At 47.2% G+C, this 24,563-nt stretch overlaps 1 protein-coding gene across 21 annotated transcripts in view; it reads right to left on the bottom strand.

The window, feature by feature from the left end:
• TAB2 (TGF-beta activated kinase 1 (MAP3K7) binding protein 2) overlaps window positions 1–24,563 on the bottom strand; it is a 144,712-nt gene that overhangs the window by 30,533 nt on the left and 89,616 nt on the right. For 16 of the 21 annotated variants that reach the window (XM_043511178.1, XM_038394892.1, XM_038394887.2 and 13 more), the window contains 2 exons: window positions 22,345–22,534; window positions 2,518–4,030 (listed from right to left, as the gene is read on the bottom strand). In XM_043511178.1, coding sequence (XP_043367113.1) covers window positions 2,518–4,030; window positions 22,345–22,446 — 1,615 coding nt within the window. In that variant the 5' untranslated portion in view covers window positions 22,447–22,534. Of the gene's footprint in view, window positions 1–2,517; window positions 4,031–4,217; window positions 4,422–22,344; window positions 22,535–24,563 lie in introns of those variants that run through there. The other 5 variants (XR_006280027.1, XM_043511180.1, XM_043511179.1 and 2 more) reach the window with 4 other exon arrangements.

Below are 24,563 nucleotides of genomic sequence, written 5' to 3'. Positions count from 1 at the left end.
TGGGGAAATGCTTCGCACCAACGCTGAAGTACTTGATGTCATATTGGAGCGGCTTCGCTCATATTGGTCTGAGGGTGGTTTCCATGAGGATAGCCTTCAGCCTAACGTCTGTCCTTTTTAGTGCAGGGTTTGAAGTCTCGACAGATCTGGCAGTTATCCTTCACGGGAGTTTCCCCCAAGCACTTTAAGTAGCTGGAGTGCAGGTCACGCATGGGCATAGGTTTGTCTCAAGGCTTGAAGCCCGGAGCATACCTGTCCCCTGGAGCAAAAAGGTGCCTCAACGATAGGAACTATTTACACTAACACTAACGATATACTCTAATTACAAAAAATTACAAACGAAGATAGAGTCCAAAAACCACTGAGAAGAAAGTAAGAAAGGTTGTTCCAGTAACCATCCCAGGTGTAAGCTGAAACTGAGAGGTTGTGGGGCTGGCAGCATCCCTTGTACCAGTGCATAAGTGCGTGGCTCCAGACTGTATTAAAGACGGCCCAACAGATACCACTGATGGAAAAATTTTCAGCAGTGAACATGACGGGCACACATCTAACATGGAATGGACATGAAAAGAAGAACATGGTCTTATTATGAAAAGTATCAGGCAACCTTACCGACAGATGTTGCCACCTGCACCAGCTATAAGCTTAAAAATTAAGCTGTTTTGTGATATAAAAGACCCAAATTTGGAACAACAGTTTAACTTCTAGTTGCTTGAACTGGGCAGATAAATCATGATCATGCATCTCAACTTCTGAATGATTTATAGCAAAAGATTAAAAAAAGCATAGCAGTTAGTGCAGCTGAGTGGAAGAAAATATGTTCTGGAAATCTGGAGCATTCCTCTGAATACAGAACACTTGAGCAGCATTACACATGAGTGAAGGGTGAGGGCCCCCGAGAGGATAGAAGCCCCCACTAAATAGAGGGGAAGGGACTTACCCCATAAACTCAGTGCAGAGACAGCTCCTGTTACATACCTTTATGCTAAGTCCATAGCCCACACCATGCATTGGCCTTTTGTCTCTGAAAATTTGCATTACACATTACAATTGTGTATTACTTAATACACAATTGGGGCTCAGTGTAAGTGGGAATCAGCACTTTTGGAGGATGAATTAGTTCCTATGCAATCAGCGACTCTGAAGCAGCACTGGGCACAGGGAGCTTTCCCTGGTCATGATGCATCAGCTGTTGATTGTAGGTGCAGCTAGTACCATAGTAGGAATCATTTGGTATTCAAAGCTAGGTCTGGTAGAAGCTGCATACAGCAGAAGCCAGTACCACAAATATTGTCTCAAGAAAGTCAGAACAGAAGAAAAACTGTACCAGAAATGCAGAGCACTTGAACAGTATGATCATTATATAGATGCAAGATTTATTTTCCTCCTAATGTATGTTTAACAAAAATATTATTGGGGATGGGATTTAAACACCACAGCATTCAAGAACCCCCTAATCTAGACAAGGCATGCACAAGCTACTTCAATATTAAATTTACCTCATAACAGTTGATCTGAACAATGTTTACAGAATCTTGGAACAAGTCTTAAGTCAATTTCTTCTAATGCTAAATTGGTTGACAATAATTGAAGGGTCTCAAGAAGTTTTGTATCCTAATAAGTATTGGAAGGCTCAATCTGCCTCATTTTCAATTTATTATTGTATTACTATAATCCTACTCCTCTCCATGTAACAAAATACATAAAATATAATCACACAAGAATAGTGGGATTAACAAGAGGATTCCTTATCACTACACAATTCATTTGCTTTTCATGTAATCTCATCCCCTTTCGTTCACCACACCACTATTTAGGTTTTAACTTCTTTGGGATTGGATTCTTTTTCATATTTGTTTAAAACATTATATAAATAATACAAGTAATAGAACTTCAAATATCCTTATGGTTGTCTGACAACAGAAAACAGCGAGGTAAAAAATTGACTCCTATTCAAAGCTTCCAAAGTCTAGATTCCTCACTTTCTATATAACATTTGCAAAATGAACTATTAATAAGGAAAGCAATATTCAATGGGAACAGTGCCTGTCATCTGTAATCTGGTTCAACAACCTGTCAGTATGTCTGGACATTTGATTTGTTTAAAATCAATTGAAAAAATGAGAAATCTTTTTCAGAACAATCTATTAAAATGAAGTAACCACCCTTCCAGTCTGGTAAAGTAAAGAATTCTATCCCATTTGCTAACTCTAAAAGGCTCCACAGAACAGAAAGTGATTATTGATAACTGAACACAAAACAATAGAACCTCTATTTTACCGTCAGGTAATCAGTTAAACCTGCCTTTACCATGCAAAGTTAAGGAAGGATTGAGTCAAATGTGTGTTAATTATAAATTCATATTTCTGATTTAGAATATACTCCAGAGTGCAATGAACAGGAGTTATTTTGTTAATTCCAAAATGGCTGATTGGTGGTTCTTGTTTTGCCCTGAAACACAACTATTGGGCCAGATAACTTGGTAAAAATCTCTGCAATTTACATTAAGAATATTACCTTGTGTGTAGGCAGCATCATCAGATCCCACACTCAATTTCCGTGCATCACTGATCCTATCCACATGTGCTAAAACAGGGTCAGTAAGATGCTGGATACCCTCTGGTTCTGCATAGTGATCAGGAAGGTTTAGAAGATTTGTAGGTTCAAAGGTTGGGGATACTACCCCTGGTGAAACTGCAGGGGGTTTATTTGGAGAAACTGTAATTTTAAAAGTATATTTTGTGTTAGGCTGCGTGACCACCACTCGAGGAGAGGTTGCAGTGGTGTTGTTGCCCACTGCTCGACTCTTGGGTGGATGGTGATGAATAAATGCAGGACCCATGCTTACTTGACCAGACATATTCCTAGAGGTGGTAGTTACACCAGGGTTTGTTGATATGAAGAGCGTTGGTTGGTTCCGCACAATTTGCTCATCTCCTGTTGTGGCATTTGCTGAAATGTAGACCTTAGGTTGACTGCGTGTGATCACTTCATCAGTATTTGGTGGACTGGCAGCTATGTAAACAGTGGGTTGACTTCTACTTAATGTCTGGCTGTTGAGGGAAGAAGGATTAGTGGAAGTGCGAGGACCAGATGAACGCAGCTTTGAAGAATTGTTTCTCTGTGGTGGTTCAAGTTTGATTTCAATTTGGTTTTTGCGAGGTCCTGTTGAGATATTCTGAATGTTATATTGGCTATGGGTAGCAGATTGTGAACTACCAGTTGAATGAATCATGGGTGCTTGTGGAGTAGTGGGTGAACTGATAGGCATATAGACATGAGAAGTCTGGTGGCCTTGTTGGTTTGGCTGTGATGATTGTTGTGATGAGGTATGTGGCAGAGGACTGGATGTAGGAAGAGTAGCCCAGGGACTTGGTTGTGAAGGCTGGTAGACTTGCTGAGGATGCATGGGATTAAACTGAGACACCCAGCCTGGATGCTGCTGTGTCTGTCGAGCTGTACCACTTGGAGTTGTAATATAAGGCCTAATATAGATAGAATTTCCCTGTGGACTATTAAGTACAGGTGGAGGTACACCATGTATGTGCAAAGACGTAGGGGTATTGCGACCAGGCTGAATATTGGGGGCTAAAGTTACCATAATAGGGTTGAACCTGGGTGTTTGCTGAGAGAGGCTAGATGCTCCTTTGCTACCTATGTGAAATCCCAGGTGTTGTCCTGGATTAGAAGTACTAACTGTATTAGCCATTCCAAAGACATTAAATCCCTGTGGAACTTGAGCTGGTGCTGTCTGTGGTTCCTGCTGAAACAGTTCGCTGTTGGGCTGACTGCCTTGAAGATGTCCATCACTAATGCTGTGAGCTAAAGTCCTACTTCCATTCATTCTACTTCCTTCCCGTCCATGGTGATATACATTCTGTGACTGCAAATCCAAGTTAAGAGATGTCATGTGATTTCGTAGTCCAGAAATCCCAGAATCATCCGAAAAACCCAGGTCTCCTTCACCGTAGAGATACTTCGTGCTCTCCTGAGACAGAACTGCACAACAGGCATCCAAGTTATTATTATTCTATAAAAAAAACACAACAGAGTTTGAAGTTATTGATAAAATAAGGTCATATGCTTACATGGTATCATCATTGAAAAATTACATTGCAGCATCAAATGAAAAGCTTTGGGTTGTTGGCCAGCACAGCTGCTACACATGCATGAGGGGCTTGCATGTGAAGCTTACTCTTATGAGAACTGTGACTCACTCCCTGGCACCAAGGGTGGAGATTTGCATTGTTGCTGCAGTAGTGAAAGGGAGATCCTTGACAAGCTAATACGGTACTTCTTGGATGAATACTTTTGCTATTCTTCCCCACTTTCAGAACAATCTTCAGCATTGATCAAGACTGCTGAGGGGGAAACTGACAGAAGGGTTGACTTCACAGTACCTGTATATTACGGGTAAATAACTTGAAAAACAAGAACAAAATGTGTTTATTTTAAATGTTTTCCAAAACATTTTAAAGATTGATTTCATCATATAATACCATCTGCTGAATATAAAATGGCAAATTTATAAACAGAAGAAACATGCAGATTAAGGAAAGTGCATAAGAGAACATTAAAGACACACGTCAAATAAGAATTTAATTTGAACAAACAGCAGCAGCATATGAACAATCTATTTCACAAGATGAAACACTTTAAATAAAAGAAATACTGATTACAGTGGTATATTTAAATATTCATACTGTGTCAACCAAAATTCCCCAATAGTCCACTACTTTCAAAAGCTTTAAAACAACCTTTTCTTTGGGATAAACTTAACACACAAACTTGAATCTGATGACATTTTTAAAAATGTAAATGATAATAATATATAAAAATAAATGAGCAAAATGTGTTTTTTCCTTACCTCGAACAGTGGTAATCAGAAACCCATAACTAACTAGTTTTTTGGTTTTCTTTTTTTAAACAGTTTAAAAAACAAAACTATGCACACTCTTCACTTTTTTCTCTGACTTAACTGGGGGATCTTAGAGCTTCCAACTAACCTTCTTTAAAAATAATTAAAAAAAGACTGAAATTATTCAGTTTTCTGTTCTGAACCCATAATCATTCTTTCTTTCATCTGTTCATATTTTTATACAGTCTATTGTGACGGGGCAAGGCTAGATGGCTATGGAAGAGTAGTCTTATTGGGATCCGGGAAGTGGGCGGGCGAAGCCCGTCCACAGCTAAAGGATCCCCCCCAGCCTAGAAGGGGGATTCACAGGACCTAGATACCTAAAAAAATTCCAGGGGACAACTAATAAAACAACAGGGACAGGAGTGCGGTCAAAGGGTCAAACGAAGGGAACTGGACGGGGACACTGAGCAGAGAACCCCGGACAGCGCCCACTGCTCCTCAAAGGCATCAAGGGAGTCAGAGGACGCCGCCCAGAGGAACTCTGCCCAGATACGTGAACGGACCGAGGATAGGAAATAGGCCCCACAGTCACAGGAGACTCCATTGGCCAACCTCCTCACTCTGGTTTTGTAGATGGCCATTTTAGCTAGGGCCAGGACGAGGTTGACCAGGAGATCCTGTGACTTTGTGGGGCCACAGATAGGGAGTGCATAAATGAGAAGGTGAGGGGAGAAGTGCAGCCAAAAACGTAATAAGATATTGGTGAGGAGCCGGAATAGGGGCTGCAGCCTGGCACACTCCAGGTATACATGTGCCAGGGTATCCCTCATGCCGCAAAAGGGGCAGGTGTCTGGGATTGAAGTGAACCGCGCCAAGTACACGCCCGTGCTCACGGGCCTTGAGACTAAGGTGGAATATAGGCTGGTCCACCGGGGTTCCTCACCCTCCAAAGGTGGCAGGAGGTCCCGCCATTTTGTATCGGGGCGGGACACGAGGGTGCGGGCGTGAAGGGTGTGGAGCACGAGCGTGTAGAGATGTTTTCTTGGCGCGGTTTGAAAGCAGACCGGCTGCATCTCGTGCAGCCGGCTTCTAGTGAAGGGGTCGGTTGGGTCCACAGGGCAGGGGTCCAATTAAAAGGTCCGGCGGGCCTGGGGTAACGGGTGGGCGGGGCATGACCTCGTGCAGGACCCGGTCGAGATAAACCCGAGCAGCGGGCGGCAAAGCGGCCTTCACCTCCTGAAGTATGCGTCGGGGAGTACAAGGTCTGGAAAGCCCCATGCGCTGAGCGAAGGTTAGGGGATCCAGATAGTCTCCCCGGTCATAGTCCAGGAGGTCTCCGACTGTTGTGACCTCTGCCAGGACCAAACTCTGGCGCACCGAGCGGGACTCCACCACCTGCAAATGGAGCTGGGGGTTGTGTAGCAGGGGCTCCGCGAGGAGATCTGCCCCCTCAATGGCTGCCACGGACCTGGTCGTTGTAAAGAGTTTCCAGGTCCAGAAGAGGTCCTGGTAGAAGACCGGTAGCCCGGAGAGGTCTCGCGGAAGACCTCTCGGATGGAGATAAAGGAGCTGCCGGTCGTATCGGAGCCCTCGGAAGCGGCGCAGGAAAGCGTGCGCCAGTATGCTCCACGCCGGACTACCTGCACCATAAAGGAGCCTCTGCAGGGTCTGGAGGCGGAAGACATGGACCTGAGTAAGCAGACATTTTAGGCCCTACCCTCCCTCCTCCAGAGGTAGATGGAGAACCCCTGCAGGGACCCAGTGCAGTCCTGACCAAAAAAACTCCAGAATCGATGTCCGGAGGTTGGTCAGGAAAGCCGGGGACGGGACCAGGGTGTTGAGCCGGTACCAGAGCATGGACAGGACTAGTTGATTAAGCACTAGAGCTCTCCCTCGAAGCGAGAGGCACCGGAGTAGTCCTGCCCATTTCCGGAGCCGCTCTATCACCCCGCCCTCTAAATTCTGCCAGTTCTCCGGCGGAGAGGGATGCGTGGCAGAAAGGTAAACACCCAGATAGAGCAGAGGACCCGGGCTCCACCGGATGGCCTGAAGCGCGGGTGGGAGGGAGCTCGCCTGCCGCCAGTCCCCTACCACCAAGCCAGAGCTCTTGACCCAGTTGACCCACACAGAGGAAGCTGCCGAATAGATGGCCTGGCAAGCCTCCACCCGCACCAACTCGCCCGGGTCCTGGACCACGAGGAGCACGTCATCAGCGTACGCTGACAGGACCAGCCGCAGCTCCGGCTCCCGCAGCACCAACCCTGTCAACCTCCTTTGGAAGAGACAGAGGAAGGGCTCGATCACCAGAGCGTACAGCTGGCCTGAGAGGGGGCACCCCTGCCGTACTCCTCGCCCGAAGCTGACCGGTTCGGTCAGGGTCCAGTTGAGCCTTACCAGACAGACACTCTACGGAAGCGTACAGCACCCGGAGAAAATTCACAAACCTGGGTCCGAATCCAAACGCCTGCAGAGTGCTCAGGAGATACCCGTGATCCACCCTGTCGAATGCCTTCTCCTGATCTAAGGACAGGAGCGCGAACGACAGACCATCCCTACACCCAAGTTCCAATAGGTCCCGAACCAGATATAGGTTGTCGAAGATGCTGCGGCCCGGGACGGTGTAGGTCTGGTCTGGGTGGACCACGTCCGCCAGCATGGACCCTAGCCGCAGGGAGATGGCTTTTGCCACGATTTTGTAGTCCGTGCTGAGGAGCGAGACGGGACGCCAATTTCGTAAATCGCGGAGGTCCCCCTTCTTCGGCAATAAGGCCAGCACGGCTCGCCTGCACGAAAGAGGGAGGACCCCGCTCTGCAAAGACTCGGCCCAGATGGTGACTAGGTCTGGGCCCAGGACGTCCCAGAACACGCGGTAGAACTCCACGGTCAGCCTGTCCATGCCCGGAGATTTATTGGTGGGCATGCGACGGAGGGCTTCCGAGAACTCGGCCAGAGTGAGAGGCAGCTCTAGCCGGTCTCGGTCGCCCACGCTGATCGTCGGGAGCTCTTCCCAAAGCACTCTGCAAGCGTTAGGATCAGTCGGATCCGGGGAGAAAAGGCTTGCATAGAAGGCTCTCGCCCTCTCGCACATCTCCACCGGATCCGTGAGGGGGGTGCCATCTTCTGCCAGTAGGCAGATGATATGTTTCTTAGCCCCCCTCTTTTTCTCCAGGGCGTAGAAGAAGCGGGAGCCGCAATCCATCTCCCGAAGGAGACGGATGCGGGATCGAACAAAGGCACCCCGGGCCCGATGGTCCTTGAGGGTCTGGAGCTCCTCCCGCTTCTCCCGGCACGCTCCGCAGAGGGGTGGATCCTCGGGGCTGGCGGCCAGACGCCTCTCCAGCTCTAAGACCTCCCGTTCCACCTGCTCTATAGCCGCATCCCTCCGTTGGCTGGCGCCCCAGGTGTAGTCACGGCAGAAGAGCCGGGCGCGCACCTTCCCTAAGTCCCACCACCGCCGCGCCGAGGGAAAGGCACGCCGCTGCCCTCGCCAGGCCAACCAGAACTCCCAGAAAGACGCCACGAAGCCCGCATCCTCCAGCAAGCTGTTGTTAAAATGCCAATAGGCCGGCCCTGGCCTCTCCGCGCAGAGGGAGGATGTCACAGTGGCTATATGATGGTCAGAAAATGGGGCCGGCTGGATGCTGGAGGAGTGGGCTCGTGTAAGATGAAAGCGTGATAAATAAATGCGGTCCAACCGGGAGTGGCGCGACCGATGGGCCTCCACCCGGACAAAGGTGAACGTGGAAGTGTCATCCAGGTGGTGGTCGCGCCAGACGTCCACCAGGGAGTGGTGTTCCACTATCTCCTGGAGGACGGCGACGGCGGCCGGGCTCTGCTCGGTCCCCAAGCGGTCCCGCTCCTCAAGGGTGATGTTAAAGTCCCCTCCCAGGACCAGGCACTCCTGAGGATCCAAGGTGCCGAGGAAGGCAGATGCCTGCTGATAGAATTGCAGCCGCTCCGGGCTCGCTGATGGGGCATAGATGTTGACGAGGTTGACTACGAGCCCCTCCATGCGGACCCGGAGGTGCAACAGGTGACCCGGCACAACCTCGGCGACCCCCAGCACCTCGGGCCGTAGGTCGGGGGAGAACAGGGTCACCACTCCAGCCGTACGAACTGTGAGGTGGCTAAAGTAGACCCTGTCCTCCCAATCCAGCCGCCAGCTGTCTTCGGCGGTCGGATCCGTATGGGTCTCCTGCAGGAAAACCACAGAGTACCTCCCCTCTCGAAGGAAGGAGAGCACCTGGGACCTGCGGAGACCCATCCTACAGCCACGGGTGTTCAATGTTGCGATGGTAAAGGGTGCCATGAGGAGGGCTGGGCCGGGATCCTCGCCGGCAGGGATGCTCGTGGCTCCCGGCGGGCCGCGCAGCGGTCCATGACCCACCCCGTAGGTGAGTAAGGAGTCACGGAAGTGGCGGACCCGCTGGTAGGCCGCGGCGCCCTGTCTCCCGGTCCTTTTCCCCTCCCCCATGAGGGCCCTTGCGGCCCGGAGGATTTGATTCAAGTCCCCCCATCGCTGGAGGGCAAGCTGGACTTTGTTGCGGGAGCCACGGACGTCTTCTAGGAACTCCCGCAACTCCTCTTGCAGCGCATGGGGGGCTGGGGTTATGGTCTGGTTACTCCCCGACGGGGCCCTTGGTACAACCCCGTGGCCCAGCGAGACGAGCAGACAGGGTGCGGACCCCCGACGGGGCTCCTGATAGGTTGACCTGAATGCTGGGGCGATAGGGGGCGGCGGAGGGAGGACAGCAGCCCCCGGTGGGTCGGGACGGGTAAACACAAAAGCCACTCCCTGGGAGTCATCTGTTGGAAAGGGGAAGGAGACAGTCCCAGGGGTGGAGGTGAGAGTCTGGGCTGGGAGAGGGCTCTCACTGATGCCAGGCGCAAGCTCTCTGGTGGATTTGGCAGCCATGGCATCAGGAGGTGGACTTTCTTCTGTAGGGTCCTCTCCCGGAAAGGAGGTCGAATGCTCCTCACCAGCGAGGGATGCCCCTGGTGGTTCAGGTTCCAGCCGCGTGGCACTGGCCGTCGCCTCAACTGGCTCGGCGGCTCTCAGCGGGGTGCCCTCTGCAGCTGGGTTGATGGAGGAGTCCAGGGGCTCCTCGGAGGTGGGAGCAGAAGCAACGGTTAGGGGAAGGGAACATGGGGAAAAGGGGCTGGAGTGAAAATCGCCCAGATCGAGGCCTGCTGGCATAGGATTGTCCTCCTCCTGGGTGACCGGGGTCAGACCCAGGGCCTCGATCTCCTCATATATAGATGGGAAATTGTTTTCCGCTATCCCGGGATTCTCCCCGCCGACACCTGACGCAACGGTTACTTCGGGGCACACTGGGGTTTCAGATGGTGCCTCGGGGGTCTTGAAGGGGAGGGACTCCCGTGGAAGGGAGATACTGCCTTCCAGTGCTGCCACGTCTTCCCCAGCCGGCTCTGGCGGATTGAACACACCCGTGGGCAGAGCGGAAGGCTCGGCATCAGTGCCCCCCTTCCCGGTCTTCCGTGGGGTCTCCGCGTCAGATGGGAGGAGCGGAGCTCGAACCTTCCGCTTGCCCCACTTCCCCTGGACTAGGGCCGAGCCCACCATGGCATCATCACGGGGCTGGCTAACAGGGGTTGTGTCAGGGGGCAGAGGTGATGGCTCCGGGACTCGAGGGGATAACGGTGGGGCAGCACAAGGGAGGGAAGATTCCCCTTGGGGCGGGCCCTCTCCCATGCTTGGCGGTGTCCCTGCCGCACCCTCCTCCGCCAGACTGCAAACAGCGGGGGGCGGGGTTCTCCCGCTCATCTGGGCATAGTTGGGGAGGTGCCCCTTGGGCCCGAGCGGGAGCAATGGTGGACTGGGAAGGAGGAGGGGTGGTTTCGGGCGCCGGGCAGCCAGGGGTGTCGGCGATGCCGGTGCCCTGCCGGGGCTTGGGGGTCCTGGATGCCCCTCCTTCCCGGGCCAGGGGGCAGTCCCTACGGACGTGCCCCATCGCCCGGCAGAGGTAGCACCGGGCCTCCCCCGTGGAATAATGCACCCGGTAACGGGCCCCCTGGTAAGGGACTAGGAAGGACCCCTCCAGTGCCTCTCTGTCACGCGCCGCCAGCGGCAGTTGAAGCTGCACTTGCCGGCGGAACGAGAGGACGTGACGGAGGGCGCGGTCTTTGCAGCCCAACGGGAGAGGGCTGATAACAGAGATGGGCTTCCCCAAGGTAGAAAGGGTGGGTAACAGGGCGGAATTAGGGAGAAAGGGATGGACGGAGGTCAGGACCAGGCGGACGCCCAGGTCCCCTAGCGGCTCTAGGGGGACAAAAACGCCCCCTACCGCCAGGCTCTTTTCCACTGCCTCCTGGGCGGCGGCCTCCGATGTTAAGACGACGGCCTTGCCATACATTTTGGAGGCTGCCACAATGGCCGTGGGCCCCACCACCCTCGCCAACGCCCGAACATAGGTCTCCACGTGGGGCGAGGCGGGCACCAGGAGGCAATGTACGCTGTGCTTCCTGGTCATGGTGGGAAAGGGGCCCCAGCCACTATAGATGGTAGCGGAGGCGGTGGGCTGGAGAAATGACATAGCGGCAGGTGAGGGGGCTGCCGCCACCTGGGCGTATGCTCTGGGGGCCTGGGGAGGGACACCTGCAGAGCTGGTGGAGGGAACAGCGGGGAGGGCCGCCCCAGCTGGAGATGGGGCCGGGGCATTGGGGGCAGCCCCTGCCATGGAGGGCCTGGTCTTTTTAGCGGGGCCCTTCCCCTTCTTCTTCCCCTGGCCCTTCCCACCGGCAGGGGGGACTCCCCCCGAATCTGAGGGAGTGAGAGACGTGGCAGCAGTGGAGGTCACCCCGGTGCCCGTCGCTGCTGGTGCCCTAGCGGGGGCGATGGCAGATGGTTCAGTGGCGGAGGTAGAGGCTTGGGGGGGGTGACAGAGGGGCAGAGGTAGCTGGGGCTGCTAGAGGAGCCCCAGTCTCATCCCCCTCCATTATGAGCAGGGAGGGAAGGAGAAACACCAGAAGGAGGAGGAGAGAGGGGAAGCAGGTCGACCACTCCTCCCTGCTAGGCTGCAGGCAGGGGAGGAGGGCACCAAAAGGGGTGGGCTGGACGGGGGGCAGTCAGGGGTTGGGGTCAGTCACCGACACAAGGTGGAATTCTGGCTCCTCTTGGTGCACTAGGGGAGGGGGCGATACAACAACATTCGGGGTACAGTGAAAGGGGTTGAAACTAAAATGGGGAGTTGCACAAGCGCATGGGAGGGGGCATGGGCACACGGACCAAGGGGCTAAGCGGTCTGGAGGTAGAACAGGGAAACCAAGGGGCTTCAGAGGCTGGGGCAGGGCAAACTAACAAAGGCTGCAGAAGGAAATGGGCGGGACAGGCAAACAAACTGAAGCTAGTAAGGGGGGCTGGGGCAAAAGAAGAGGCAAAGCAAGTGGCAATGGGGCAGGTAGTAAAGGGCAAAGCTGGGGGGTAGGCAGTCTGGGGGGGGCACATGTGCCCATGTGTACTTGCACACGTCTTTTTTTAGCTGGCTGCTGCTTCTGGCCCAAAGGGTGGAAAATAGGGCGTGGCAAGCAAGCAAGCAGCTGAGTCCAGAGGCAAGAGCTGAGGCAGATGGTATACAGCCAGTGTGGGTGGTGGAGGGGGCAGCGGTGGTGTTAGTAGTGATGGGGGTTGGGGGGGAGACACAGATGGATCGGGGGGCAGCTCCACGCCACACCCCCTGTGTCCCTACAAGTACAGTCAAGACTCCCACCACAAGAGCACAGCTTGAAAATTACTCAGTCTTAGGGCCTCCTCCACGGTGATCTGCAGAGTCTCTAGGTGTTACCCACTGGTAGATGATTCTCTTCTTCTTCTCCTCGGGCTTCAGCAGCTCCAGGCAGCGGCCTCTGCAGCAGCAGCAGCTCCAGGAACTCCAGGTGGTGATCCAGGCAGGCAGAAAGGACCTTCTCAGGTGGTGGTGATGGTGGTGATGTCCACAACAGCAGTGGCTGGGGTTCCCACTCTTCCTCTCTGGGGAGTGGGCTAGCAGCCCCCCCCCCGGGGCTGCAGTTGGAGCAGTAGCAGCACCTGAGAGTGGGGGGTCCAGCAGCCAAGTAGCAGAGAAGGGGGGGTGTCTGGCCCAACCAGGGGAGCAGCTGGAGCAGCAGGGAGAGCTTAGGGCCTAGCAGCAACAGGAGTAGCGGCTTCCCACCTCCCTCCAAGCTAGAAGGCTATGGGAGAGCAGTGGGGGAGAGAGAGAGAGATTCGCTCCAGGCTAAACACATCCCTGGTACCACGATAAGTGAAATGGCAGCTGCTCCAGGTCAATTAAGACACCTGGGGCCAATTAAGAACTTTTCAGAAGGCAGGGAGAAGGCTAGGTTGATTGGGACACCTGAAGCCAATCAGGGGCTGGCTGAAACTAGTTAAAAGCCTCCCAGTTAGTCAGGTGGGGGTGCATGTTAGGAGCTGTGGGAAGAAGTTGTGCTATTGGAGAGGCTGAGTAGTACACACCGTATCAGGTACAAGCAAGGAGACCTTGAGGTAAGGGTGAAGTGGAGCTTGAGGAAGTGAGGGCTGCTGTGGGGGAAGTAGCCCAGGGAATTCTAAAAGGTTAGCTACCATAGCTGATACTATTAGGGTCCCTGGGCTGGAGCCCGAGTAGAGGGTGGGCATGGGCCTGGGCTCCCCCCCTCCACCTTTGCCCCCTGCTTAATCACTGAGACTGGGAGACAACAGAAACTGTGCATGGAAGGATAACTTCTCCTCACCTCCCTCACTGGCTTATGATGAAAATGGCTCAGTAGACTGTGACCCTTGTCTCTAGAGAAAGAAGGGTTATGTGGAGGGTCACAGTGAGCCTCTGAGGCTAGCGAAATCCATCAAGGAACACAGGAGCCACGGAGGCAAGGACAGAGCTTTGTCACACTATCTAAAGAAAACAAGTATACTTTAACATATTTCTTTTGTAAGTCAAGTGACTAGTATGTCATGACTTCTACCAAAACCAGTAATTATAATCAAATGTATTTTGAATAAACAAGCTGTACAAAAGAAATACATGTAAATGAAGTAGAAAAAAATACAGATATCAAGGTGAAGAACATATGCAGCACTAGAATAATAAGAGTACTGTCCAAAAGTACAGCTCTCACTACTTCTATCGGCAAGACACGCTATATGCTTTCTATCAAATTACTTTTATTAAGTCGCAGACAGAGGGCCCAATCAGGATCAGAGCCTCTTTGTGTTAAGCACCGCACCGAATCATAGACCATTGTTACTCTGAAGAGTTTATAATCTAAGATACAACAAAGTAAGGGGAGGAACAGTAACAAGAAAATGTTTATACGGGCCAGATGCACACACAGCTTGATCCTTTTGAGTATTGTAAAAAAAACACATTATAAAATAAAGATAACAGGACAGGAGCCCTAGTGGCCATCTACCTAGCCATTATGGTAAAGCGCTTTGAGAGCCAATTGAAAACATTATATAAAGAACTAAGTATATTATTAGTTGGCAATTTCTGAGAGCTATGAGGTCTGAGAGCTATGAAGGAGGACAAGTTAATAGTATACATACTAGCTTGGGCTGGGCGTTCCAGGGATAATGGAGACATGGAAGAAGGCATGAAGGTGCCTGTGGGAGAAGCAGAGAAATGGGTAATGGAAGCTCACACTAGAGAATGGTGGTGTCGGGGGAACACTAAGATACAGAAGTGGGAAGTACCGAGGGGCTAAAACATGAGGGCTTAAAGGTGAGGACCAGAAGCTTGCACTTGATGGAGTAGAGAAGGCAGAGCCAGTAAAGGGCCAAAAATGTGACAGACAGAATAACGGGCGAGAAAGATCTTAGCAGAAGAATTTTGAATGGAGCTAGGAAAACAGGGTGGATACTGAGAAGACCATAGAAGGAAATAATACAGAAATAACTAGCCAAGCTTGCGAGACCCATAAGCACAACTTGATATTTTTTTGCTTGGATGTAATGCAATAACTTTTGAATGCTGAAGCCAATCAATTCAAAAATTTCAGGTACTCTTGACACTAACAGATAAAACCCTACTGATTTTTATGAAAACCAGAAAAACCAGAAGGAGGAAGTGGGGAAACATCTGTATACAAAGTCACACTTCTAAGAACCTGGTTATTGTCTATAGACCAAAGAAGGGTTTGATGGCAGAAATGAACATAATGCCCCTCATTTTAGCTCTGTCCATATCCAACTGAGTTAAATATGTTGACACAATGGAAGAGAAAGACAAGAGGAAAGGAGAACAACAATGTTGGGGGGGACACAGGAAATAGGGGCACACCGAGCCTCTGACTGGAGGAATGGGGACACATACAAACCTCTTGGCATGAAGTAATGGGGACAGAGCCCCAGGAGGGCAGAGAGGGTAATGGAAGGCACACACAGCATATGAAAAAAGGGGATTGTAACCAGCTCCTGAAACAGAGGGGGGCTCATAAGCTTGTAGGGGAGAATGGAGAGATTCAAGGAGTCTGATGTGTGCAATAAATTTGGCCGACAGAAGCAAGTGTGGAACCCCCTAATTTAAACAGGCTTATGCTGTGTCCTATTAACCTTTCAACTAGCTCTCTACTTTCAAGATAAAATATACAGAGTAGACATGTTGACAGTGAAGTATTCTGCTTAACAACAGCTTTCTTGTATTGTGCTTTTTGTGAACCAGTATTAGCTATTCCACTCTAAGTTGCAACTGAGTTTTCAATATAAGCTTAATTTTGAACCCCTCTTATAAAATCCACACCAAACGAACAATAATTTTGGCCTAAAAACTGATGGGGGGATTTGGAACAGATGTAGAATTTTTCTGCACAATTTAAAAGTGATCTGGACAAGAGGATCCTGAAGTCAAGATTTTTTTTGACATTCTGTAGGAAAATCCAAATTAGATGAAGCATAACTTAGTTTCTGGGACTTTCCAATTGAAACCTAGAAACCAGGATCAAATTTAGTTGATCAAGACTAGTTTAAAAAGTTCACATCTTTTGATTTTGTAATGTTTCTACGGAATGTCTGCTCTGACAAGCTTAATATAAAATGACTGCTAAGATCATTTAAAAAAAACAAAAAAAAAATTAATCTATAGCCCATTTCTTTACAGAGAAAATTTCCACCAGAAGGCTGGCTAGGGCCCATCTACAGATCAACCTCCTTTCCCCCAACCCTCACCTCCAAGGCTACCCCTGGCACCTGCACCCCCCTGTGCATATGCCCCTCCCTCAGAGGCTAAATCTCAGTGAATCTATATGAAGTACTGAAGAAAAAGGAAGCAGAGTGTAAAGGTAAAAGTATGTCAGTTTATAAATAAGCCTGAATAAGTACTTGTAATTGAAGGGAAATGAAGGTTTGTTATATATACACACACACACCTAGAGAAAGATTGCTCTGTATATTCACATTTAGAAGTATTACACCGCCTAATGGTGCCTAACAGCAGAACCTCTCCAAGAAGTGTCCATTAGATCAGAGGTTCTCAAACTGGGGGGGGGTGAGCCCCCTCGGGGGCGCAGAATGCATTCGAGGGGCTGGGGGGAGCATGAGACGCTTTAGCAAAAAAACCCAAAACTTATTTCACCCATTTTACCCACCGCAATGAACAACTAGCAAAGCTGATTCCTCCAGACATATCAGGTCCTCAGATGGTGCTGTGAATTTTGACAGATTTCTGTTAAGCTTGCATAGCATTATACCAAGTCGTCACCCTCTGTACATTAATCAGTTTGCTACGACATGGTGTGCCCGTTTAATTGTAAGCATACATCACAATCACAATTTTGCTTTTGCTCTTATTACAATAAAGTCTTATTGACTTTATGGTTTTTAATATTTAGTGAGAGTCCCATGGTGATTTTTTTAAAAATCGGTATATGTACTTGTGTGGTGGGGGTGTATACTACAGATGCAAAGAAGAGGGGTGCAATCAAGTAAGTTTGAGAACCCCTCATTGGAGCACTCTGAAAAGCCTCCCTCCCCTCCATAGCTCAGTGCCCTCTACCCCCTCAGTTCCTTCCACCACCAACCCAGAGACAAAACAAAAAGGGACTCTGAGAAAGAAGGGAAGGTGGGTGGGAAGCGTGAACATGCAGAGCCATCTCAAAGCACTCTATATGTAAGTAACCTTCATTTCTTCAAGTGGCTCTGCACATTGCCATTGTAATAAGTCAGCAGATGGTGCCTAAGTGCATGCAATCAAGTGCAGAAGGATCAATGGTCTATGCCTCGGGGCAAGTAGCCAGAGGATTCAAGTCAGTTGGGAGGAACCTCAGGGTGATTGCCATCTTTGTAAAGTGTGTGGGTGTAGCCTCAGTGAAAGGAAGGAGGACTGTGTTGCCCTAGATAGGGATGTGCATGAGCCCAGGGAAAAGAACTTGTGATGGACACTGCATCAAAAAGTATCTTGTGTTTGGATAATTTATAGCGTTATATAGCTATAGCTCCTCTATAGCGTTATAAGAAGCAACTTCAATTTTCAGAAGTGCAGAATAGCCTCACAAGAAGCCTCCATTTGCTGATAAAATGGGCTAGCCCGTTCCCAAACAGAGAAAGGGAAGGATCCTTGCTGACTGGTTCTTGACTCTCAACCCTCATATCAAATCTATTTAGGCCTTGATTTAAAAAAAGACTTCTTTTTATTCTGGCTCTGAAACTATGAAGCCTGCTGAGGCCTGTTGATGTCTTTAATTTTATGAGAAATAAGCCAAAGACTACTGTGAATAATATGGTCTCTGATAACAGAAAGGAGTAGATCTCCTGCTAGTAGAAGAAACCAAGTCCAAAGAATGGGCCTTCGATCCTGTCTCCTTCAACTTCTCCAGCAACTTATCTTTTTTTTCACTGAAAAGATCTCCCCTTTGAAGGGAAGAAGATCTTCCATTTGAATTCTAGTATCCAGAGCCAAAGAGGAGGAACGAAGCTATGTATTTCTCCTCAGAGTAACTGCAGACGCCAATGCTGTAACGGAAGAGTCTGAGGCATCAAAGGAAATCCTGAGAATGATCTTTCCCACATTTTGACCCTCCTCTAGGATCACATTTTCCCCTCTTCTTTTGTCATCTGGCAAATCATGTCCCCAAAATGCCAACTTTTCCCACAGGTGGAATAGATAGCAGGCCATAACAGCTTGGTAATTTGTCACCCTATATTTGCCACCCTAATACCAAGACATGAAAAAGAGAACATCTTTCTCGCTAGGAAATCAATCTCCTTCCCCTTTCTATCACTGGGGTGAAATGTGTCTATCCAGACCTTGATTTGCAGCAGCCACTACCAGCGAATTAGGTACAGGGTGCATATGAAAACCTCTCTGAGGGTATCTGATGCAATTTGTCTGCCTTCTTGGATATAGGTTGGCAGGAATGGACCAAACAGTCTTAGCAGGCTGGAACATCAAAGATTAGTAAGGACATCGTACTTGTGGAGGTACCCCAAGAATATTAATCACCGGATGAGATGCCTCCTTCACAGGCATGGAAGACCGATTCAAAGTGGACATCATGCAATCCACTAAGTCATGAAACTGCAGAACATTCTCAGAAGTGGAAAAGTCAGTCCCACATGCTCATCTGCTGATAAACCAGGATCATAGTCTATACCACCTCCTTTCTTTGAATAGAAGCATGCTATTTTCTCATCCTCTTCCTCAGACTGATCCTTTACAGGTGAAGATGATGCCAACCTTGGAATTGGTGAAGTTTGTCTGTTTCTCAAGTCTCTTTACTTCTCACTCAAATCTGAGGAATGTTCAGAAGCCAAACAGTGCACATCAGCTACCAAAGTGAAGTCGTCTTTGGAACCTAAGATAGACCTAAAACTTGAACAAGGGTTGAGGCTGGAACCAAACATTTGGATGGCACAGGATCCAGATACTCAAATCTATCTTCTTGGCTCCTGAAACTGAGACTAGAAGCAACCTTTGACTTCAGAACCATAGAAGCTCTGTCTGACATGCAGGATCTGGCACTGCTAACATCTGTCATCTTCTCTGGAACTAAGACAGCTAGTGCCAACAGAGCGTCCCTTGGTTCCAACTTCAAAAGCCTAACTGCTGGAGCAGCGGGAACTATAACTGGACCCACTGAAGGTTCCAATTTCCTGGAACCCTTAAACTGCATTGACTTCTTGGAAGAAGTGACAGAAGCTGATTGGTCAGATACAGAGATTTAGCCTCAAGGACCTCCTTAAGGAGAAGCATCTGCAAACTATATTCCTCTCCTTGCAAGCTCCGGCTGTTGAAGTCTGGAAGATGGAACACCAAGGAGAGTGGTCATCCAACATTTGGAAGATAGCAAGGTACGAAGCCTCTTGAATCCCACTTCTTCAGTTCTGCCATAACCTGGAATTGCGCCAACTACCTACTTAACAACCTATACTTATCACTATACTATAATTGAAAACTAAATTAACACTAAGAATGAAGGAAAGAACTTCAGAGCTGAAAGGACTGGAGAGGTTCACTTCCATCAATGGAAAGTAGTTGGAATGAACTGAGGCGGTAGAGGGCGCTGCACTCCTTACATAGTTATGTCTTCAGAACTTTTGGAGATGCTGAGGGGAGGGTTAAAAAGGGGGCATAAGAATGCTGTAATGGAAAATGTTTGGGGAAGGTTCTACCATTTGGCAGCACTTGGCAGTATAATATCCAGAAGTGGGAATATGCAGAGTCTTCTTGAAGAAGAATGTTCTCTTTACAAGAGCAGATTAACATATTCAGGCAGGAGCAATAAGGAAAGGGCCAGTCAGAGGTCTATTATGGAAAAAAATAGGGAAACTACCTTCCAAATTTCTGCCCACTTGAGAAAACGTTAAAATAAATGTAAAACAAACATAAAAATCCAACTTATACAATAGTCATAATATTTAGACAATTCAAAACTCCACTTTACTCAAGTGTACAAGAGATAAAATTCACTGACCAATACCGTATATGGACATGAGAGTGCTACCTTAAGACTTCTCCATCAGTCTTAACTCAGAACTTCCTGGCTTAAGTGAGACTAAGTTAGCTTTTAAAAAAGCCAATGTTGAAGTAGTTGGAGCCTCACTGTTATCTTAGTCAAATTAGAGCACATTAAATTGCAAAGAAAGTCCCTGACCTGGTAGAATTCTATCTGTGTGTATTTATGGAGCCAGATCCAGATGCCTTCCACCAGTCACCAGATTCGGGGCTGCCACCATAAGGGAACTTTGAGCTCCCCTGCCCAAGTCACTATGCTACCAGAGCAGATCCAAAGAGCTCTTGCTGCTGCAGCAACAGCTACGGAGTACTTTCTGCCTTTCTGCACCTGGAAGGAATCACAACTTCCCAGGAAATGGAGTCCACTGCAGCCCAAGCCACTGGAGGACCCTCGCACTCTCCAATGGATAACTCCATTTATGGAACTCATAACATTAATTACTTTACAGTATGTATTTAAAGCTAAATAACTCAGTCGTTTAAAAACTTTAGTGAAATGCAATTGTCCATATTATGAACACGACCTACCTTACAAAAACAAATTTAAAAAAAATTGTACTCACAAAAGCAAGGTGACAAACAACAGTAATGCAGGGGTGCTATTTCTTGCACACTTCTATTATGTGCCAGACCCTAATTTTCTGGTTCTGGGCCTCTCCCTCAGTAGAAAAAAAAAAATCAACCATATCAAATTTTGCCATATTTTGTGATGAGAAGGAGGCTGCCTAGGGTAAGACCTATCATAAACAGACTCCAGAAGGTGAAGATATAATGCACATGACTAAGCAAATGCATCACCTCACCCCAGAATGCCATTTTTAATGTTAAAAGAACTTAATAGTATTTGAATTAAAAAAATTAGTACTCTGCAGAGGCAGTCTGAAGCACAAGCATGGTGCCATGCAATTTGAAGAGCAGATATAGTAATACCATGGGTTGGTCCATTTTCTACCCCTGGGGGAACTCTGTGCCAAAAAATTAAAAATTATGTGCACAATTTCTTAAAATTCTGCAAAATTCTTCATATTTTGTCAAAACAACACAATATAATCACACCAGTTTCAATTATTTTTGATCATTTATTTCAAAATACCTGTCAGCAAGTATGCCTGTAACAATACAGACAACAAAAAAGATTCAGGAAATGTTTTTTTGACAAACAGATTCCTTACTATGCATATTAATACATGAACTCTGAGTAATAATTCATTTAAACTACAATACAGAACTGTATTTCCCGCACCCCTCAGAAGCAGTGCAAAGGATTGGGGGAGTCCAGGATAACGGAGGAGCTGAGGGAGAGAGAAGTAAATTGTTGGAAAGTAGCCTGGGTGTGAACTTGGAGAGTTGTTAATTAGGGGTGGAAAAATTATGTAACAGGCATTTTTGGGGGACAAGGAGAGATGGTTAGGGAGCTTCCCTCATGCAGGCCCCGAGTGACCCCAACCTCTCGCATTCAGTCGGCACATCTGCCCCATCCCCATGTGTCCTTGCACCCCCTGTCTGTGTCACTCCACCCCCACTCAGACACCCACTCTCCCATCCCCATGTGGCTCTGTACTCCCTCCCCAATCCCCATGTGTGTCTGTGCTCTCATCCAGCTACTTCCCTGTCCCTATGTAGCTCTACATCCCTTCCCAAATCACCATGTGGCCCTGCACCTCCAGTCCCATTCAGCCCCTATCCCAGTCTGTCCTCCCCCACTAGCCCCTATGAGCCCAACTGACCCCCACCCCCCCAGCACCCCAGGCTGTCTGTCTCCCCATAGCTCATCTCCTGACCTAGCCTGACAGGCACTGTGAAGAAGGCGGACTCTTTCTCTTCCCTAGCTAGCCGGGAGCTGCTGCTTTGTTCAATCACTATAGCACCCTCTGGTGGGAAAAACGCAGAACTGCAGCAAAATATCGGCAGAAGCTTTTTTCTGCACAAAAAATTTAAAATGTGCATGGCTCATTAATTATGCACATGCACAGTAGCGCAGAATTCCCGAAGGAGTAATTTTCCTACTTCAGCAAAAGGGGAGAGTGGAAGGTGGAAAAATAAAACTTTTTGCCTGCTCCTTATACGAGTAGCTTGAGACCTCACAAAAATAAGGTTAGGGTTGAAATTTTGCCTTCTTGCAACTTAAAAATAGTCAAACTAGTTCTCTGAATCTGCAGTGTTCATCAAATTTCACTTGAGTAAATTTTCAGCCACATAATAAATCCTTGAGAATAAAAGTGTTTATAATAGAAACTTTTAGATTCCCAATGTAAACAGTACAAAACATCAACGCTAACATATGAAGAAACTGAAATTCTTCAATTTTAAGAAACATCGTGAGAAAGACTATGAAAAAACTGGAAACTGATTTGAAACTTTACTTGTTTTAAAGCAAACAGAAGCAAGACAAAAATATAGAGAGATATTTAAACAGAAAAATAATCTGCTATCGACAGTTCCACCCAACCATGGCAGATTAGAGGGAAGCTTTTAGCAGTTACTTGTAATATCTACAATAAATGGCAACACATAAATATACAGTACTAACAGGACACTGACCTGTAACATGCATCTGGACACAACAACTTCAGGTACCTCTGGAAATTTTTGTCGCAGGTCATGTAAAACCTGAAAATCTATTTGCTGGCTTCCTTGGGCCATTCGTATATTGCCTGATCAGGACTGTTGTTCAACAGGCAATTCTAGGCCTTAGTGAAAGGAGTACTCATCTCTCCTGTTCCAGCATTTTCTGTAAGAGAGGGAGGGGGGGAGGGAAATGCCAAATTTTATACATGTTCTTAGTTCAAAGTGTGATGTTCTGTGTTTTACCAAAAATAACGCTGCATAAACTAGCTACTTTAGATGTAGAAACAAAGACTTTCTATTAGGGCTGACAAGCAATTAAAAAATTAATCGCAATTAATCAAGCTTAACAATAGAATACCATTTATTTTAAATATTTTTGGATGTTTACTACATTTCCAAAGAATTAAAAAAATAAATATATATATATATATATATATATATATATATATATAAAATTACAACACAGAATATAAAGTGTACAGTACTCACTTTACATTTTTTTATTACAAATATTTTCACTGTAAAAACCAAATTTTTTTTTCAATTCACCTCAAGTACTGTAGTCTCTCTTTACCATGAAAGTTGAACTTACAAATGTAGAATTATGTACCAAAAAAACCTGCATTCAAAAATAAAAATGTAAAACTGTAGAGCCTACAAGTCCACTCAATCCTACTTCTTGGTCAGTTAATCACTCAGACAAACAAGGTTGGTTACAATTTGCAGGAGACAATGCTGCCTGCCTGTTTCTTGTTTACAATGTCACCTGAAAATGAAAACAGGCGTTCGCATGGCACTATTGTAGCTGGCGGTGCAAGATATGTATGTGCCAGATGCGCTAAAGATTCATTTGTCCCTTCATGCTTCAACCACTATTCCAGAGGACATGCTTCCATGCTGACTATGCGTTATGCTTGATAACGATCCAAAGCAGTATGGACTGATGCATGTTCATTTTCATCATCTGAGTCAGATCAGCCAGCAGAAGGCCGATTTTCTTTTTTGGTGGTTTGGGTTCTGTAATTTCCGCATCGGAGTGTTGCTATTTTAAGACTTCTAAAAGCATGCCCCACATCTTGCCCCTCTCAGATTTTGGATGGCACTTCAGATTCTTAAACCTTGGATCAAGTGCTGTAACTATTTTTTAGAAATCTCACATCGGTATCTTCTTTGCGTTTTGTCAAATCTTCTGTGAATGTGTTCTTAAAACGAACATGTATTGGGTCATCATCTGAGACTACTATAACATGAAATATATGCAGAATGTGTATAAAACAGAGCAGGAAACATACAATTCTCCCGCTAAGGAGTACAGTCACAAATTTAATTATATTTTTTAACAAGCATCAGCAGCAGGGAAGCATGTCCTCTGGAATGGTGGCCGAAGCATGAAGGGGCATACGAATCTTTAGCATATCTAGCGTGTAAATACCTTGCAACGCCGGTTACAAAAGTGCCATGTGAACATGTGTTCTCACTTTCAGGTGACATTGTAAATAAGAAGCAGGCAGTAGTATCTCCTGTCAATGTAAACAAACGTGATTGTCTTCACAATTGGCAGAATAAGAAGTAGGCCTGAATGGACTTGTAGGCTCTAAAGTTTTACACTGTTTTGTTTTTGAGTGCAGTTATGTAACCAAAAAAAAAAAAATCTGCACTTCTAAGTTACTTTCACAATAAAGAGATTGCATTTCAGTACTTGTATGAGGTGAATTGAAAAACAGTTTTTTGTTTATCGTTTTTACAGTGCATACATTTGTAATAAAAGAATATAAAATGAACACAGTACACTTTGTATTCTGTGTTGTAATTGAAATCAATATTTAAAATGTAGAAAAACACCCAAAATATTTAATAAATTTCAATTGGTATTCTATTATCAGTACAATTAATCGTGATTTATTTTTTTAGTTAATCGTGTCAGTTAACTGCGATTGACAGCCCTACTTTCTATTTAAAAAAAAATATAATAGTAACATTTTCCATTGAATAAATATGAATCTACTTATGATTCCCCATATAATTGTATATTTGAAAATTCATTATTCCCTCTGATTTTAATCCTTTTCAGTCTTTCAAACATTCATAATAATATGTTTTTCCTATGAGTGTTCGACTGCCTATGTTTAACGCAGGTCTGCTCCTCAGTTTCACCTTCTCTTTTATCTTGATATTTATATTACTGAATCAAA

The sequence above is a fragment of the Dermochelys coriacea genome, chromosome 3 (assembly GCF_009764565.3).
Source record: "Dermochelys coriacea isolate rDerCor1 chromosome 3, rDerCor1.pri.v4, whole genome shotgun sequence".
NCBI classification, from domain to species: domain Eukaryota; kingdom Metazoa; phylum Chordata; order Testudines; family Dermochelyidae; genus Dermochelys; species Dermochelys coriacea.
This window is presented reverse-complemented; position numbering and strand designations above follow the sequence as displayed.